The 19839-nt window shown below is 40.0% G+C and overlaps 3 protein-coding genes across 3 annotated transcripts; all 3 read right to left on the bottom strand.

Moving 5' to 3' along the window:
- Nucleotides 1-68: 68 nt before the first annotated feature.
- On the bottom strand, nucleotides 69-4244 carry LOC118241236 (extracellular calcium-sensing receptor-like). The gene is made up of 6 exons (XM_035525505.1): nucleotides 4126-4244; nucleotides 3629-3929; nucleotides 2545-3330; nucleotides 2138-2362; nucleotides 1617-1740; nucleotides 69-1042 (listed from the first exon to the last, which is right to left on the bottom strand). Exons 1-6 carry the CDS (start codon nucleotides 4230-4232, stop codon nucleotides 129-131), a joined length of 2457 nt encoding a protein of 818 aa, XP_035381398.1. The 5' UTR covers nucleotides 4233-4244; the 3' UTR covers nucleotides 69-128.
- A 2765-nt stretch (nucleotides 4245-7009) lies between these two features.
- On the bottom strand, nucleotides 7010-11816 carry LOC113589735 (extracellular calcium-sensing receptor-like). The gene is made up of 6 exons (XM_035525414.1): nucleotides 11449-11816; nucleotides 10933-11233; nucleotides 9641-10426; nucleotides 9012-9236; nucleotides 8745-8868; nucleotides 7010-7923 (listed from the first exon to the last, which is right to left on the bottom strand). Exons 1-6 carry the CDS (start codon nucleotides 11814-11816, stop codon nucleotides 7010-7012), a joined length of 2718 nt encoding a protein of 905 aa, XP_035381307.1.
- Nucleotides 11817-13628: 1812 nt separating this feature from the next.
- On the bottom strand, nucleotides 13629-17872 carry LOC113589741 (extracellular calcium-sensing receptor-like). The gene is made up of 6 exons (XM_027029531.2): nucleotides 17829-17872; nucleotides 17371-17671; nucleotides 16149-16934; nucleotides 15690-15914; nucleotides 15330-15453; nucleotides 13629-14542 (listed from the first exon to the last, which is right to left on the bottom strand). The coding sequence occupies exons 1-6, from the start codon at nucleotides 17855-17857 to the stop codon at nucleotides 13629-13631; spliced, it is 2379 nt and encodes a 792-aa protein (XP_026885332.2). The 5' UTR covers nucleotides 17858-17872.
- Nucleotides 17873-19839: the final 1967 nt, after the last annotated feature.

The following is a 19839-nucleotide window of genomic DNA, read 5'->3' as shown; positions in this document are numbered from 1 at the left end:
ACAATGATAATATTCAAACAGTGAACTATTTCACTTTGATTAAAAACTTTGAATGCAGTTAGTTTACACAAACAATGATGCATAATGTCAGGTATAAGTGTGTTTAAGGACATTTATATGTGAGGGTCTTAAAGAGCTTTAGAGGGAACTTTGCCTATAAGGTGTTTCTTAGTATTCTGCTCTGGCCTAAAAATGATTATAAAACATTTGGGAGCAAAAATACAAATAATCAAGCCAAAGCTTGAGGCCAGAATAGCAAAAATCTCCACAGCTACAGTGAATTTTCCAGGAGAGCTGACATAAGCTGGAATAAAGGTGATCCAAACTGCACAGAATATGAGCATGCTGAATGTGATGAATTTGGCTTCATTAAAGTTATCAGGCAACTTCCGAGCCAGAAAAGCCAAAACAAAACACAAGATGGCCAAGAGTCCTATATAACCCAGTACAGCCCAGAAACCTACAGCCGAACCTAAGCTACATTCCAAGATGATCCGTTCTTTGTAGTGCTTTAAATTTTTGAAAGGGAAAGGAGGTGCTAATTTTAACCAAAGCACACAAATAAGGACCTGTATGAGAGTGAAAGCAAGAACACTGAGTCTCTGCTGTGGAGGCCCAAACCATTTCATGATATTACTGCCTGGAAGTGTAGCCCTGAAGGCCATTAACACCACTATTGTTTTCCCCAGAACACAGGAGATGCAGAGGACGAAGGTGATCCCAAACGCTGTGTGGCGCAGCATACAGGACCACTCAGAGGGCCGACCAATGAAAGTAAGTGAACAGAGGAAACACAGAGTCAGAGAGAAGAGCAGCAGGAAGCTCAGCTCTGAGTTGTTGGCTCGGACAATGGGAGATGCCCTGTGTTTGTAGAAGATGGAAGCTACACAAACAGCCACAAAGGTTCCAGCAACAGAAAACACTGTCAGGGCAATGCCCAAAGTGTCATCCCAGGACAGGAACTCAACAGGCTTGGGGAGGCAGCTGTCTTGTCTGGTGTTGGGCCAGAACTCTGGAGGGCACTGCACACAGTCCAGAAATTCTAAGAGATTTAAAATGAAAGTTAGAACCCTAAAACAGAAAGAACACTATGATTGGCCTGACACTGTAGAGAGCATAACTGTAGCACAAGGAAGTCATAAATATACATTATACTTCCCTCTAGTAAACTACTTTTAGAAGCTAACTTTTGCTTTGTTGTACCTTCTATATCTTAAAATGATTTTTTCCTGATTAATGTTACTTTTGTCTCATTACAACAATATGTTTATAAGGGTAATTTGTTACAATGTCAATTATATTTTAAAAACTATGTAAATTAACCTCAGCAAAACTGAACCGAATGTCCTTAGGAGAAGCAATCAACTGTGTTAAGATTCTTTTTTCAGGCAATTTGTTGACATCACCAACAAAGAATATTACACTCTTTCATATACTATATTAGGGAGGTCTGCTGTATTAAAGGACATAGGATAGCTCCTGCTGATAGTAAATATTAAACACAGAATTGTACCATGCAATCACCATTAACAAATATATTTCTTTTGTGGAATGCAAAAGGCAAACAATAAGGGTAGTAAAATCTTAATTCACCACACTGCACAGTGATAGGCAACCTGTCATATTACTGATCTCTCCTTCAGCACATGGTATACAGTCAAAGCAGCAGACAGGCCTTCCCTTCTGCACAGCCTTCCTGGTTCCTGTAGAACAGCTCTCACTGCACACAGACACTATCATCTGGGAAAGGGATTAGATGAACAAATGCAAATAATCTTTCATGAGATAATTCAGTAGGGGCAGCCTCTATAAATCACAGATTATTGTTTTGGAAGACACTGGACAAACATTACAAGATACTATACAAGCTACAATATCCTGTATATTAGCCTTTAGTCCTGATAGCACCTAGGAAAAATTATAAAAAGACACAAATGCAAATGAAGTCAATATAATGCAGTTAATGGTTGGTTCCCCAGTTATGATTAAATGTATCACATATCCAACAAAACATGATACATTAAATTGGCTTTATGGGTGAAAGGAAAACACTAATTAGTTAAGTGTTGTGCTCCTGGCCTGGCATTTAAGAATCTCTGCTTCACAGTGAAAATGTGTAAGGTGTGTTATATTGTACCTCTGTCTGTCCACCCATCCAGCAGATAACACTGCTCATTCTGAACTCTTGTCCTCTCGGTTTGGATGAGTCATAGTAGCCCACTGGAACAAAATCTAATGTAGCATCTTTCTTAAACTGCCAGTTTACAAGCTCATAGACAGCTGCAGGATCTCCATTGGAGTCGAAGTTTACCTGATAACCATTCTTAGTGGTGAAGTTCACTCTCGTGAGCTGGTCATGTATCTGTATGATAGACACAACTTCATAAAAAGTTCCTCTCTAAACACCATGCAGTTCATCTATAGCTACCAATTGGTCTTGGAACACACGAGATTTATTTACTATAACTATTTATACAACTAATATACATATTTCATGTAACAAACAAATTGCTGATTTTGAAATATAAATTGATTTTTTCATACCTGCCACTGAGCGAACTTCATGTTTTTGTCGCACTTCGTCTCATTACAAATAACACCATGTATAGCATGCGCTATGGCATATGTAGCTTTATACACCATGTTAGTGATGCGCAGCTGAGACGTGTCTGTGTATGGGTTCTGTAGCGCGCGGATGTCCTCACTGCCGTCACATTCCCGCAGGAACTCTGAGGAGCCTGTCCGCCCTTTTAGGCTACAGCTGAACGAGCTCTCCCAAAATTCTGTTAACAGGGGCGATTTCAAAGCTTGTGTTGAAGAGAGGTCTAGAAGAAACTCACGAAGACCTGGGATAACTGACCTGGGGACTACAAAACCTATCGCACCAGCGCACATATTATACCGCAGAAACTCTGACTGTGTGATCCACGCCTCGCTGCCAATCCACTGAAGTCGAGGCGATGGTGGTTTTGCCAACTCCTCCAAAAGAAACCTCATATCACCTATGCTAGCAAACGCTACTATTACCCGGGCCGTGGACCTGCGGATGACATCAGCCACTCTCTCGAGTTTACTGTGAGGTTGTGTCCTGTAATAGGCCTCGGAGTACTCCACACAGATCCCCTCCTCCTGCGCTGCTTTTAGGAACGCTGCCATTCCATTATTTCCGTAGTCTGAGTCGCTGCGCACTGCTCCAATCCATGTCCAACCGAAATACTTTACCATTCTCGCCAGTGCGGCCGCTTGGTGGTGGTCACTAGGTACAGTCCTAAAGAAGGCAGGAAACTGATTCTTATCGCTCAGACATGCGCAGGTTGCGTAGTGACTCACCTGTTATTTAGTCAGAGGAGGAAAGGAATATGAAATGGTTTTTTTAATTCACTTTCGCTAGATTTTTATTACATACATTTAGTTCTAAGTTCTAACACATTTACACATTAGACTAATGTTCTGGTACATCCGAATAAGTAATTAATCAGAAACTATTTATTTCCGAAAAAAGGAAAAAAAAAAAAAAAAAAAAAAAAAAAAAAAAAAAAAAATAATATATATATATATATATATATAATATATATATATATATATATATATATATATATATATATATAAACACGTGTATAATATTCACCTGTGGAATTCCAAAAAGACCGAGCATTCTGGCCATGCTAATTGATGGCGTGGAAGTAGAATCTCCTACAATCGCAGGTACAGCGGCTGCTGCGGATTTTGAACAGGAATTCGTGTAATTGAAAATGGGTCCCACGCCATTGGCAAATTGAAATGCAACTTTGATTGCCATCTGCACAGCTGAGCACGAGTCGTGTATCTGGTAGCCTAACGTGATGCCCGGCAGGAGGTCGGTTCTGTTGTTGATCTCGTGGATTGTAAATTCCATGGCCCGGGCAAAGCGCAACTCCCTGAAGTCCATGCTTTTGGAAGAGAGTAACAGTGGAAATTACAAAACGTCATGCAAAATCATACTATCTGGTGTGCTTTAACTTAGAATTTCGGCAGTATGCACAATACAACTACAGAAAAGTTCTAGACATTATTATTGCCATTTATCTGTAATTCTAACATAATGGCATGTTCTCTGTGCTTTCCACTCTATCCTCACAGACAGACCTCCCAGTGCACTGTGGCTGTGGTGGCTGCGTGGTGTAGGTGTGCTCTCCTGAGCTCGTGTAGTAATGAATGGTGAAAATCCCTCCAATTATAAAATCTCCATTCATAGAAAGACCAGGCATCTGAGGCTCAGTCCACAGCCTGCAGCTGACTGGGTTTGCTTTACATCCTGCAGGTCTGAACACAGTCATCCACAGCACTGATACAAATGACACCAGACTTGAAGTGATCTGCATGGTGGGCTTGGTGCCTCCCAGCACTCTTAAGGTCTGGATGGCTGCTTTACACTGGTTTAAATAGCCACCTTGCTGTGATGACCTGTCAGTAAATGTGGGTGTGAAGAGGTGTGGTTACGTATTCAGTGTTAATCATAACAGTCATCACTATTTGTTGTGTCTGTGTTCTACTGTATGTAGTCATCAAAGAAAACACAGAACTGAGTGGCAGGAACCAAAAACATCAACCCCATTGCATATGCACCATCAAAGCAGAAACAAATTTCATACCCAAATATGTTGATATAAATTGATATCATTTACATTCACATGCTGATTTAAAGTACTATATTGGAAATCCAATATTATATTGTATATGGGTTTTTTTTAATTAATGGAGAGATATGCTATACTCTTATTCTATGATTAATTATACTGATTTGACCAAATGAATTTATTATATTTTTTTGTGGATGTCATTACCACATTATTTTATGCACAAGAGGGGGTACAATAGTTCATGAGTTGATTGTGAATGTGCTATTTAAAACTGCAGTCAGCAGAATCAATTAATCATTAATCAGAGATGTTTCCAAAATTTTGTTGCATCTGATAAGTTGCTAAGAAAACATATGTGAGCTTAGCAATAGCAAATACACCAACAGCCCAAGGAAGACCTGTATGGAGTGATCCAGACCTGCCAGTCCCACCGGCATTCGTCGCCGTGTCTCCAGACCTGTTTCCTGTCATGTCTGCTTCATGTTTCTGGCCGTTCCCACCCCAGTCTGTATCTCCTAGGGCAATGACCCATGCTTCCCTCCCATCCCGCCCCAGTCTTTGTTTGGTGTTCTACATGGGCTTCCTATGTCTCCTGTTGCTTTTTTGTTTGCCTCCTGTCCGCCTGTGTCTCTGTTGTTACCTGCACCTTTATTTATGCCTTCCCGTCTGCCTGATTTTATTTTTGTCCCTGTTGTGGTGTTTGTCCCTGTGCCTGATCCTGTGTCTCCCTTTGTTTCTGTCCCTGTTCCTGTCCGTGTGTGTCTGTTCTGATGCCTGTGTCTGTTTTTGTTTATGTTCTGTTGTCCCTGACCTGGTCTTTGTTGTGATTTTGTTTTCCTCACCTTTCTGTGCCTCATGTCCCTCATCGATTGTCGTCTTTTGTTATGTCTCCTCGGCCTCCCTCCTGGCCCTTTTATCATCCTTAGCCTGTTGTGGCTCCAGGTTCTCCTCCTGGTTCTTGTGCTGTTGTGTCTGTTTCTGGTCGCCTTTCTGTACCATTGGTTCCGGTTTCTGCTCCTGCATCTGTACCTTTGTCTGCTCCTGTTGTGGTACCATTTTTTGTGTCCATTTCTTTGTCTACTTGTTCCACTTATATCCCAGTTCCGTCTTCTGCTGCTGTCTTTGTCCTGTTCCTTTGTCTGCCCGTGTCCTTCCTGGCCCTGTTTTTGCCCCCGGGTCTGCTTCGGCTCCTCCTGCTCCTCTCCCTGCTCCTCATCTAGCCTGGTCTCTTCCTGTCTGTATCTAGTCCTGTACCTGGTCCTGTGCTGTTTGTTGTTTGCATTCTCTATTGCTGTGCACTTTGGGTGGGGTGGGGTGGGGGGGGTAGGGGGTGTTTGTCCTGGTTAGCCCCTCCCTGGCATCTCTGTTTCTATGGTTATCCTGTCTTATCTTTTTTTTTTTCCTTGGTTTTTGTTCCATGTGCTCTTTTGTTGTTATTCTGTTAGTTACTCCCTCCTTTGCCCCTCATCCCTTACCCCCTCAACCCCATGCTTCGTGTTGGCTCATTGACCTTGGACCGTTATTATGACCCTGATTGTGGATTTACACATAATAAATCTCGCTCTTCTCGGTGTTTGTGTCTTCCTCATATTCATTCCGTCTTACAGTGAGCTAAACGTTGTAGTGTTCTGGTGCTTATCTATTTAATGATTTACAGGCTAGTAGTAGTTCTTCAAAGTTAATTCTTTAAGTAACAGGAAGCCAGTGTAGATATTGTAGAACTGGAGTAATTCACTTTTACTATATATTTGTCAATCGCATCCATATGCTGTATCGAGTTAATAAGCAAAAACATTTATTTTGAAAACAGCAATAACAAACTCTGAAATCAAAAGACTTTTAGCCTAAGCCATAATCTGCAATAATAATATTAATACTACTGCTACTACTACTACTACTGATAATAATAATAATAATAATAATAATAATAATAATAATAATAATAATAATAATAATAATAATAAAACATTAATAATATAATATCACAAATACTTGGTTACAAATATTATATTTAAAAAAATTAAATGTATATATAAATATTCACTTTCCACTTATTTAAATATTAACATTAACTACGCATAAAGAGACACTTGGCAGGAAATTTCAGGGAATAAATGTGAATATATAATGGTATTCAAACAGCAAACTATATCACTTTAGAAAGATAATCTAAAATGATTTCATGAAGTTCATTTATCAAAAATAAGGATGCATGTTGAAGTTCATCAACTTTGCTGATACCATATGTCTTCACATTCAAGCATAAAATGCAGGTAGCCATGAAGGTCCATTGGTGAGCCCAAAGTTACAAGTTAAGAACAGTGGTAACTGGGGACATTTTATATAAGGTGTTAAACATTAAGAGTAAAATTGCTATTTGTGTGAGGGTCTTAAAGAGCTTTAGAGGGAACTTTACCCATAAGGTGTTTCTTGGTATTCTGCTCTGGCCTAAAAATGATTATGAAACACTTGGGAGCAAAAATACAAATAATCAAACCAAAGCTTGAGGCCAGAATAGCAAATATCTCCACAGCTACAGTGTATTTTCCAGGAGAGCTGACATAAGCTGGAATAAAGGTGATCCAAACTGCACAGAATATGAGCATACTGAATGTAATGAATTTGGCTTCATTAAAGTTATCAGGCAACTTCCGTGCTAGAAAAGCCAAAACAAAACACAAGAAGGCCAGGAATCCTATATAACCCAGTACAGCCCAGAAACCCACAGCTGATCCTAAATCACATTCTAGAATTATTCTTTCCTTGTAGTACTTTAGATTTTTGAAGGGAAAAGGAGGGGAGATTGTTAACCAAAGCACACAAATAACAACCTGTATGAGAGTGAAAGCAAGAACACTGAATCTCTGCTGTGGCGGCCCAAACCATTTCATGACATTACTGCCTGGAAGTGTAGCCCTGAAGGCCATTAACACCACTATTGTTTTCCCCAGAACACAAGAGATGCAGAGAACGAAGGTGATCCCAAACGCTGTGTGACGCAGCATACAGGACCACTCAGAGGGCTGACCAATGAAAGTAAGTGAACAGAGGAAACACAGAGTCAGAGAGAAGAGCAGCAGGAAGCTCAGCTCTGAGTTGTTGGCTCGGACGATAGGAGACGTCCTGTATCTGTAGAATACAGCAGCTATACACACAGACACAAAGGCTCCAACAACAGAGAACACTGTCAAGATAATCCCTAAACTTTCATCCCAGGACAGGAACTCAACGGGTTTGGGGAGGCAGCTGTCTTGTTTGGTGTTTGGCCAGAAGTCAGGAGGGCAGCGGACACAATCCAAAGAGTCTAAGAAACCAGAAAAGCAAAGTCATAACTCTCTAACAGACGGAACTATATAAGGTCTCACATCATCCATTAGAGTAACAAAAGGCAAACAGGAAATGCGGGATTCACCAGTAAATGCATTCAAAAATACTAGATACTTGAAAAGAAAGTCAAAATCCTATAACAGACAAATTCGTATAATAAGGCCACATATCGCTAGCAACAGCTCATATTTACAGTAGCTAAGGATACATTTTCTGTGTGGAGAACAAAACAATTTTAAGTCACTCCAAAATAAGAAAGTAGGAGTAAAAATGCTAAAAATAAACAGAAACCTATAAAAGGCCTTATATTATACAACATATTTTAGTAGCAAAAAAGAATCATGAAATCAGACTGCCTCCAGCTAAAGCATTGTATCCTTGACTATAAATTCACTTAATTTGGGTATCCTCTTTTTGAGTCCTCTCTAAGTTTTTAGTTTTAGTTCTACTACTCAAGAAAGATTTTCTTTACCACAGTTGGCCTTGGCCTTCTAGTTAGTGTACTAGGTCTGAAGTTCTGAAAGACAACTAGATTGGAATCTGTATTACAAAAATTACTTTACAGACAAGATAAAATTAATTGTGCTTTTAACTGAAGTCTTCAGGTTGACAAAGCAACTGTTATCAACATTTTTGTCTTTTCTTGGTAACACATGTATATTATAACATGCTGGGATACTTTTTAAATAAAGGCAGAATGGGACCCTGTGCAAAGTTGTTTATTCTGTAAACTGGGAATCAAGGCAAAGATGTGGCTAGTAAAATCTTCATTCCACATTATGCTCTGTAATACAAAACCTGTCATATTACTGATCTCTCCCTCTGCACATGGTATACAGTCATAGCAGCAGACAGGCCTTCCCTTCTGCACAGCCTTCCTGGTGCCTGGAGAACAGCTCTCACTGCATACAGACATTGGCACCTTGGAAAAATATTACAGAACAACACAAACACGCAAAGTATTTTAGTATGCATCAACCATTTTAACCATCTTTAAAGACACTATACTGCAGTTTAGAGATTTCCCTAGTGTAACATTTGAGTACAGGGTGTGTTATACTGTACCTCTGTCTGCCCTCCTAACCAGCTGACAGCACTGCTCATTCTGAACTCCTGTCCTCTCGGTTTGGATGAGTCATAGTAGCCCACTGTCATAAAGTCTAAAGTGCCATCTTTCTTAAACTGCCAGTTTATGAGTTCATAGACAGCTACAGGGTCTCCGTTGGAATCGAAGTTGACCTGATAACCATTCTTTGTGGTGAAGTTCACTCTCTTGAGCTGGTCGAGAATCTGGAGCAGTAGATATAGCTTAATCAAAGGTCATGGCACTGGGTGAATTCCTCTCTACACACAATACATTTATACAACTAAGGTTGTGAAATTAATCTGTAAAGCATACTAAACCAAACAGCTAGCAATTTTAATAAATTAATGTTTAAAGTTTGTTGTTGAAACAAAACTTATTTTATCAAACAATCTGTGTTCTACCAATCTGCAATGTCTATGATTTAAGTAAGTAAACCCAAGTATTTTGAGTAATTTTTTTTTTTTTTTTTTTACATTCCAGAATATTTTTTCACATACCTAATATTAGTACATAAATATTTACACGGAACATAGATATGCTTATCTCGTTATCAGAGAGGATTCTGTTTTTTAAATTCACCCTTATTTTTAACAAAACAGTTCGGTACCTGCGAAGGTGCATATTTAATGGTCTTGTCGCATTGCGTGTCATTACAGATAACGTTGTGTATTGAATGCGCTATGGCATATGTAGCTTTATAGACCATGTTAGTGATGCGCAGCTGAGACGTGTCTGTGTATGGGTTCTGAAGCACGCGGATGTCCTCACTGCCGTCACATTCCCGCACGAGCTCTGAAGAGTCTGTCCGCCCTTTTAGGCTACAACTGAACGAGCTCTCCCAAAATTCTGTTAATATGGACGATTCCGAGGCTTGTTTTGGAGAGAGGTCTAAAAGAAACTCACGAAGACCCGGAATAACTGATCGGGGAATCCCAAAACCTATTGCGCTAGCGCAAATGTTGAACCGCAGAAACTCTGGATGTGTGATCCATGACTCGCTGCCAATCCATTGCAGACGAGGTAGTGGTCGTCTTGCTAATTCCTCCAAGATAAACCTCATATCACCTATGTTAACAAACGCTATTATTACTCGTGCCGTTGATCTGCGGATGATGTCAGCTAATCCCTCCAGTTTCCTGCGCGGTTGTGTTCTGTAGTAGGCCTCGGAGTACTCCACACAGATCCCCTCCTCCTGCGCAGCCTTTAGGAACGCTGCCATTCCGTAGTTTCCGTAGTCCGTGTCGCTGCGCACTGCCCCAATCCATGTCCAGCCGAAATACTTCACCATTCTCGCCAATGCAGCCGCTTGATGTTCGTCACTAGGTACGGTTCTAAAGAAGTTGGGAAACTGACGTTTATCGCTCAGGCACGCGCAGGTTGCGTAGTGACTCACCTGTCATTTAGTGGAAGTAAAAAAAACGTCAAACAGTTCTCTTTAACGTACGTGTTTTGGTAGAGGATGTGGATATTGAAATATTTTATTTATTTAGCATTATCATATATCTTGCATTAGACTACCTGTCGACTGTACATTTGGATTCATGTGCTTATCTCTCAAAAATGACAGCAAATTTATAGTATTGATCTGACGCTTTTATCCAAAGCAACTTACAATTATGATTGAGTACAACTTGAGGGTTAAGGGCCTTGCTCAGCCGCCCGACAGTGACAGGGCTTGAACTAGCAACCACCGGATTATAAGTCAAGTATATTAACCATTGAGCTACTACTGCCCACAAATCAAACTACTCAATGATGATTTCTATTAAGTACAGATGCCAAAACCCAGGCTTGAACCAGCAACCTTTAAATCTTTAGTGTAACGCTTTCCCAACTGAGCTTTTTCAACTAGGTCAGGATGTCAAATTTAGACAATGTTGTGTTACCTCCGGTATTCACCTGTGGAATTTCAAAAAGACCGAGAGTTCTGGCCATGCTGATTGACGGGGTGGAGTTAGAATCTCCCACGATAGCAGGTACAGCGGCAGTTGCCGATTTTGAACAGGAATCGGTATAATTAAAAATGGGCTCCAAGCCATTCGCAAACTGAAATGCAGCTTTAATCGCCATCTGTACGTCAGAGCATGAGTCGTATATCTGGTAGCCTAACATGATGCCCGGAAGGAGATCTGTTCTGTTGTTGATCTCATGGATAGTGAACTCCAAAGCACGGGCAAAGCGAAGCTGCCTGAAATCCATGCTGTTTAGAGACAGTAAGACAGAACAAAAATAGAAACTTAAGACAGGGTTAGAACTTCTTTTAGTTAACATTTTCAGGTTTCACTAGCACACTAACTAGAACAAGACAAAAGAGTTTTAAAAAGGATTAAACATCATTTGATTATAATTTCTCTGTAACTGTAATACAGTGCTCTGAATTCTCTGAATTATACTGTCCCTTCCACCCAGACAGACCTCCCAGAGCACTGTGGCTGTGGTGGCTGTATGGTGTAGGTGTTCTGTTCTGATTTTGTGTAGTAATGAATGGTGAAAATCCCGCCAACTATAAAATCTCCATTCATAGAAAGCCCAGGGATCTGAGGCTCAGTCCACAGCCTGCAGCTGAGTGGGTTTCCTTCACATCCTGCGGAGATGAACGCAGTCATCCACAGCACTGATATAAATGACACCAGACTTGAAGTGATCTGCATGGTGGACTTGGTGCCTCCCAGCACTCTGAAGGTCTGGATGGCTGCGTTACAGTTGTTTAAATAGCCACCTTGCAGTGATGACCTGTCAGTAAATGTGGGTGTGAAATGGGCAGAGGAGGTGTGGTTATGCATTCAGTGCTAAGCTTTCAAAGCTTAGTATGTCACTGTCCAGCTACTTTCAGATGCTCTGTAGTTGGACTACGGCAGAGTGTACTGAGCATACTGTTTTAATAGCATGTAATTTTATAGCGTCTTTGATTATTTTTAGACAAGCAAATCCTAAAATGCAACAGAATTATATCATTGCAACACTCACAAAAAGCTACCAGCTAAAACATCAAATATTTCATCAGTAGTATTAAGTGAACAAACAAACAAACAAACAAACAAACAAAAAAACAGGTCAACCATACAGCACCTTATGGCTTTTGCAGTTTTCTGAATATGTTTACTGTGGTCTCTTATAACACTGAGTATCATCCAGTATAAACTTATTAAGCACTTTGTTATGAAAACCTACACCTATAGTCATTGTCTACTTTAATAGGGACTCCTGCTGTATATTGTTATATATTGATAACAATATGAAACATTAAATCAAAATACACAATCTGGCCAAAACCATGAGGACACCCCTCATCATTACTTAGTTCAGGTGTTTAAGCCAACTAAATGATAACAGGTGTATAAAATTAAGCACATAGCCATGCAAATTATAGAAAAACATTGCTTTTAGAATGGGGTAACTAAAGACCTCAGTGACCTTAGCTGTAACACCATCATAGGATGCCACCTTTACCAAAAAGTCAGTTCATGAAATGTCTGCCCTGGTCAAAAGTGTGTGCTCTTATTCTGAAATGGAAGCATCTAGGAGCAACAATATTTCACACAGAAAGCAGCTGACCACACAAACCCACACAACAAGACCACCGAGGGTGGAAGTACATAAAAAATTGCATGTCCTCTATTACATACTCTGCAGCCAATGAAATGTTGGCTCAAACTTCAGTACCTGGAGATCTGATGAATCAACAGGATTGGTGTATTCCAGGACAATGTTACTTACAAGAATGCAGAGGACCAAGAGGAGATTGAAGGAGGGATAATGGTCTGGGGATGTTTTTCAGGGTTTGGGCTGGGCCCCTTAGTTCCAGTTAATACTACATCATACCAAAATATTTAAGACAATTATATGCTTCCAGCTTTTTGGCAACAGTTAGGGGAAGGCCCTTTCCTGTTCCAGCATGACTGTGCCCCTATAAAGACATGGTTTGCCAAATCTGGTGTTGGAGAAATTCTGTGACCTCCACAGAGCCCTGACCCCATCCCCAGTGAACACATTTGAGATGAACTGAAACATTAATTGCAAGCCAGGCCTTTATGTCCAACATCAATGCCTGACCTGACAAATGCGCTTATAACTAAATAAGTATAATAAATCCACAGACATACACCAAGATGTTGTGAAATACCTACTTAGAAGAGTGGAGGCTGTTATGTTGGCATGGTTTTGGAATGGGCAAATTACCAAAGCTGACATTGGTATAATAGTTAGGTGTCCATATACTTTTTGCCACATAGTGTATAAGTAATGAAAGAATAACATTTCTGTCTTAACAACAGTGGCAGTTGGACAGCAGAATAGCTTTCATTTATATCTGGCATTGCGTGTCTTATTAACCAATTTAAAAATCAGGTAAAATCAGGTCTATAAATATTACAGAGAACATTTAATGGGTTCGTATTAACAAATTTTACACTCACTGACAATAACAGCAAATATTTATTTATCATAGAGTTCATTATCAGTACAGCTATATATGTGAAAAGTTTTAAGTTCTTGTAAAGAATGATAAAGAATGGTAGGTAAATATAATCATGACTGGTCACATTTTATTTAATATGCTGGACATCCATATTAACTTTGCTGTTTGTGTGAAGGTCTCAAAGACCTTTAGATTGAACTTTGCCCATAATGTGTTTCTTGGTATTCTGCTCTGGCCTAAAAATGATTATGAAACACTTGGGAGCAAAAATACAAATAATCAAACCAAAGCTTGAGGCCAGAATAGCAAATACCTCCACAGCTACAGTGAATTTTCCAGGAGAGCTGACATAAGATGGAATAAAGGTGATCCAAACTGCACAGAATATGAGCATGCTGAATGTGATAAATTTGGCTTCATTAAAGTTATCAGGCAGCTTCCGTGCTAGAAAAGCTAAAAGAAAACAAAGAAAAGCCAAACATCCTATATAACCCAGCACAGCCCAGAAACCTATAGCTGAACCTAAACCACATTCCAAGATGATGCGTTCTTTGTAGTGCTTTAGATTTTTGAAGGGGTAAGGTGGTGATAATTTTAACCAAATGACACAAATAAGGACCTGTATGAGAGTGAAAACAAGAACACTGAGTCTCTGCTGTGGAGGCCCAAGCCATTTCATGACATTACTGCCTGGAAGTGTAGCCCTGAAAGCCATTAACACCACTATTGTTTTTCCCAGAACACAGGAGATGCAGAGGACGAAGGTAATCCCAAATGCTGTGTGACGCAGCATACAGGACCACTCAGAAGGTTGACCAATGAAAGTAAGTGAACAGAGGAAACACAGAGTAAGAGAGAAGAGCAGCAGGAAGCTCAGCTCTGAGTTGTTGGCTCGGATGATGGGAGACGCCCTGTGTTTATAGAAGACTACAGTAACACATACAGCCATGAAGGCCCCAGCAATGGAGGATACTATCAGGATAATGCCCAAAGTGTCATCCCAGGACAGGAACTCAACGGACTTGGGGTGGCAGCTGTCTTGTTTGTTGTTTGGCCAGAAATCCAGAGGGCAGCGCAGACAATCCACAGAATCTAAGAAACCAAAAAAAAACAAACTAAGAACCTTATAAAGAGACAGAACTCAATAATAAAGCCTTACAATCAGGAAACTTGAGAATCACCACTAAATATACTGTATCTCTGTTTACTCTTCAAAATGAAATGGTTATTAAAAAAATTAAAAACATATTAACATCACTAATGCACTGACAGTGGATGCTATGCTCATTAGGGCGATCTGATGCATTGCAAGACTGGGATCTGCTACATATTACATGATAAATAAAGACAGAATGAGGCCCAGGCAGATGTACTGCTGAGGAATGAGCTGTTATTGCTGTTTATTCTATAGAATGAGAAATAAGGCAAAAGACATTCTATGTAATGTATATGATACACAACCCACTGTCCTTCCACTTTTTAATAATGCGTTGGACAGTTCTAAACCCGATTTTAGTAGTTTCAGCAATCTCCTTAGATGTTTTCTCTGCTTGATGCATGCCAATAATTTGACCCTTCTAATACAGATTAACATCTTTTCTACAACCACAGGATATGTCTTTTGACATGGTTGTTTAACAAATGAAAAGCTACTCACTGCATCAGTTAGGGTTAAATAACTCATTGCCAGCTGAAGCATAATCACCCATGCAGTAATTATCCAATAGGAGGCTCTTACCTATTTGCTTAGTTAAATATAGGTGGTGACCTTCTTTTTTTTTTTGGCAAGGCAGTGTATCTTTATCTGATAGTTTGAAAACCAACACAAATTATAAGGGTGGAATATCTTCTTGCTGCTTTATACTCTGTGATACAAAACCTGTCTTGTTACTGATCTCTCCCTCTGCACATGGTATACAGTCAAAGCAGCAGACAGGCCTTCCCTTCTGCACAGCCTTCCTGGTGCCTGGGGGGCAGCTCTCACTGCACACAGACACTGGTACCTGGGAAAGTAAATAAAGGAACATTTAAGAGAAATATGGCCCTGGAGGTCATTAAGCAGCACTGTTTTATTGTTTCCTATTCTGACACATCTGATTCAATTCAACAGCAGGACTAAATTAACTCAATCAGATATACAAACAAGAAAAACACTGAGTAGTCCAGTATTATCCTCCAGATGTGGAGTTTGAGAGCCTTTGCTTTGTACTGGCTAAGTACAGGGTGTGTTATAGTGTACCTCTGTCTGTCCTCCCATCCAACTGATAGCACTGTTCATTCTGAACTCCTGTCCTCTGGCTTTGGATGAGTCATAGTAGCCAACTGGCACCATATTTAAATGACCATCATTTTTAAACTGCCAGTTTATGAGCTCATAGACAGCTATGGGATCTCCATTTGAATCAAATTTGACATGATAACCATTGTTTGTAGTGAAGCTCACTTTCTTGAGCTGGTTTACAATCTGCATTAATAGACACAATTTGTGAAAGGTCATGGCACTTTTTGCTCTATAGATAATAGACACCAGGAGTACTAGTGATGTTGCAGTACATGAGTTGAAATAATAGCTATATTATAGGTCATGAATATTTATATTAATTTTATTACACAAATATATGCAACTAATATACGTAATTATTACAACTAATAAGCAAGTGGGCTAATTTACAGATTTGAACCAAGTTAAAATTAATACCTGCCAGGGTGCGAATTTAATGGTTTTGTTGCATTGTCTGTCAGAACAAATAACACCATGCATAGCATGTGCTATGGCATATGTAGCTTTATACACCATGTTAGTAACGCGCAGCTGAGACGTGTCTGTGTATGGGTTCTGTAGCGCGCGGATGTCCTCACTACCGTCACATTCCCGCAAGAGCGCTGAGGAGCCTGTCCGCCCTTTTAGGCTACAACTGAACGAGCTCTCCCAAAATTCGGTTAATATGGATGATTCCGAGGCTTGTTCTGGAGAGAGGTCTAGAAGAAACTCACGAAGACCTGGAAAAACTGACCGTGGGACTCCAAAACCTAACGCACCAGCGCATATATTAAATCGTAGAAATTCTGGATCTATGATCCATGTGTCGCTGCCAATCCACTGAAGCAGAGGGGATGGCTGCTGGACCAGTTCTTCCAAGATAAACCTCATGTCTCCTGCATGAACAAACGCTACTATCACGCGAGCCGTGGATCTGCGGATGACATTTGCCACTCTCTCCAGTTTACTGCGCGGTTGTGTCCTGTAGTAGACCTCGGAGTACTCCACACAGATCCCCTCCTCCTGAGCAGCCTTTAGAAACTTTGCCATTCCGTAGTTTCCGTAGTCCGTGTCGCTGCGCACTGCCCCAATCCATGTCCAGCCGAAATACTTCACCATTCTCGCCAGTGCGGCCGCTTGGTGTTCGTCACTAGGTACCGTCCGAAAGAAGGCAGGAAACTGACTCTTATCGCTCAGGCACGTGCAGGTTGCGTAGTGACTCACCTGTCATTTAGTGGAGGAAGGAAAAAAGCGTTAAACAATAGTTTGCTTTAAGATGTATATTTTGGTAATATATGTTGCCAGTGAGGGAATAAAGATTCATTAATTGAGTAGCCTGATTCAGATCTATTTAGGTAACTGTTCTTATTGTACTAAACGTCTCTAAAGTACTGGTCTACATATCTTACACTATATGTCGACTATATTATAGGCTATAGGTCTGTGAAGCCTTGTATAAGTCGGTATTCCCTAACATTAACGCAAAACCGTATATAAGACATTTGAAAATTTTAAAACACGTGATTTTGCATTTTCACCTCCCATTAGCCTACGTATTTTACATTAAACAACAGGTTTGTGGCATAATTTATAAATAATTATTCTGCAACTATTTGTCTCTTAAAACATTAGACAGATTGATATAGCGTACAATATTAACCTGTGGAATTCCAAAAAGACCGAGAGTTCTCGCCATACTAATTGACGAGGTGGAAGAAGAATCTCCTACTATTGCAGGAACAGTAGCAGCTGCATATTTTGAACAGGAACTGGTGCTATTGAAAACGGGGTCCACGCCATTAACAAACTGAAATGCAACTTTGATTGCCATCTGCACTGCAGAGCACGAGTCGTATATCTGGTAACCTAACGTGATGCCCGGCAGGAGATCTGTACTGTTGTTGATCTCATGGATGGTAAATTCCATGGCACGGGCGAAGCGCAGTTCTCTGAAATCCATGCTGTTTGGACACAGTAAGACAGCAAAAATTTGGAAATTTTATACAAAAACCATAGTTTCTTATGACCTCAAAAAGTTGAATATAATTTTATCTTAATAATCATATTTCTATAATTAAATGTGCTGCTGTCACTATTGCCTACACCTCTCACACAGACCTCCCAGAGCAGCGTGGCTGTGCTGGCATCGAGGTGTAGGTGTTCTGTTCTGATCTCATGTAGTAATGAATGTTAAAAATCCCTCCAATTATAAAATCTCCATTCAAAGACAGTCCAGGCAACTGAGGCTCAGCCCACAGCCTGCAGCTGACTGGGTTTGCTTTACATCCTGCAGGGCTGAACACAGTCATCCACAGCACTGATACAAATGGCAACAGACTTATAACAAGCAACATGGTGATGTCAGGTCTTCCAGCACTTTGACTGTCAGTATGTCTTTGTCTTGATGCTTTAAATAGCCATCTGCTATGATGCCCTGGTAGTGAATATGGTCATGAATAGGGCACTGGAGGTGTGGTTATGCATTCAGTGTGATGATGGCCATGACTTTTCATTATGTGACTTTCTGGTGAATAGTAAGGTGTCGCTACTGTAAATTCAACACACACCATCCATAACAGATAGCTGCATTACCCTCAAGAAAAATGACATATAACAAAGGAACAATATTCATAGTCAATTACTTTCTTTTATAATGATTATAAAGTATGTCTACTTTGAAATACTAATGTGCAGCATTGAGTTTTTATAGCTCATTGGTTCTTGGTTCTTTACTATAGAACATTGGGTTTATAATGAACTAATGATTATTAAGCTGGAGTGCAGATTTCCAGCTATAATATTTTTAACATTTTAATTCCATTGGGGGACAATTAATAATTAGACAATATGTCAGAGGTTTCTTGTTCAAATGTTTGACATTTGAGCTGATTCAAGTTGTACTATTTGAATCTGAATCTTTGGAGAATCAAAGAACACTAAAGTAAACTTCCAGACAGAGAAATGACCAAATGGTTCTTACTGCTGGTACATTTTGCTAGTGCAGACCACGCCCTCTATAAATGCTAAAATACAGGTAATTGAGAGACTGTAAATGTGCAAGGGGAGTTGGTGGGTGCTCAAATAAACTTTTGACTAGAATTCTGGATGGTCTACATAGGTGGGAGAATCCCTTCCACCCACCCTACTGAAGATGGAAAGAGAAAGGGCAGGAAATACAGAACCCAGGGAGCAGTCAGGGACGACAAGGGAAGTGAGATTCACCAAAATGAGGAAATTTGGTAGTATAGTGAGAAATAAGGGCAGAGTTTCAGGTGTGGTCTTCCTCCCACTTTCAGGTATTCCATAACTCCATTAATTAACTTAACATTAACCAAGAAGCAGTACACAAATACCCTGCACCAGAGTGACAGAGAGAGGAAAGTCTGGAGAAAGAAAAAAAAATCACTTCAGCAATACTGGTTTGGAAAGGTTTTAAAGATCAAAAACTGTTTATAGGTAAAAAAAAAAAAAAAAAAAAAAAAATGAATGAAGCCAAAATAATTTACCATCAAATGCTTAATTTGACAATTGAATTTAAGATGATGTTAATTTGTGCAGTTCCTTAAGGACATTAGAAATGTGGGCTATGTATAAAAATGGATTTGATTTGAATAAGACTATTCAAATAAAGGTGCAAATATACTTGAACTGAAACCAAGAGTCTGCATTTTAACTTCATAGTTATTTAAATATAATTGTTAAGTGTGCTGAAGTATGCTGGTTTAAAGCCAAAAAACTTCTCCAGCTCCATCTCATCCTTTCAGTCAGTTTCCAGCTGTAGATTCCAGCTTCCCTATCCATCATTTGTGTGCTTCCTGATCCACAACACAATGTTCTTGTGTTCAACACCAAGACCACAGGGTCAGCACTATCCTTGTGGGCAGCCAGACAAACACATGCTGGGAGGGGGTGCCCCCACAAACCATGCATGGCTGGCCAACACCGATTAGGGCTTTTAGCCCTCGTCAGCCTCAATAACCACAAGTTACAGTCAAAACTGGAAGCCACAAGTTATAGTTGAGATGAAACACCACAGACAAGACTAACATTTCCCTTCCTCTCTCTTAAGAGGGCACTGAAACTTGAACAGGCACTGGCTCCCTCTGGACCTCTGGTCTCACCAGTCTTC

This window comes from Electrophorus electricus, chromosome 4 (assembly GCF_013358815.1).
Source record: "Electrophorus electricus isolate fEleEle1 chromosome 4, fEleEle1.pri, whole genome shotgun sequence".
Lineage (NCBI taxonomy): Eukaryota > Metazoa > Chordata > Actinopteri > Gymnotiformes > Gymnotidae > Electrophorus > Electrophorus electricus.
The sequence above is the reverse complement of the archived record's forward strand: the minus strand, read 5'-3'. Positions and strand labels throughout refer to the sequence as shown.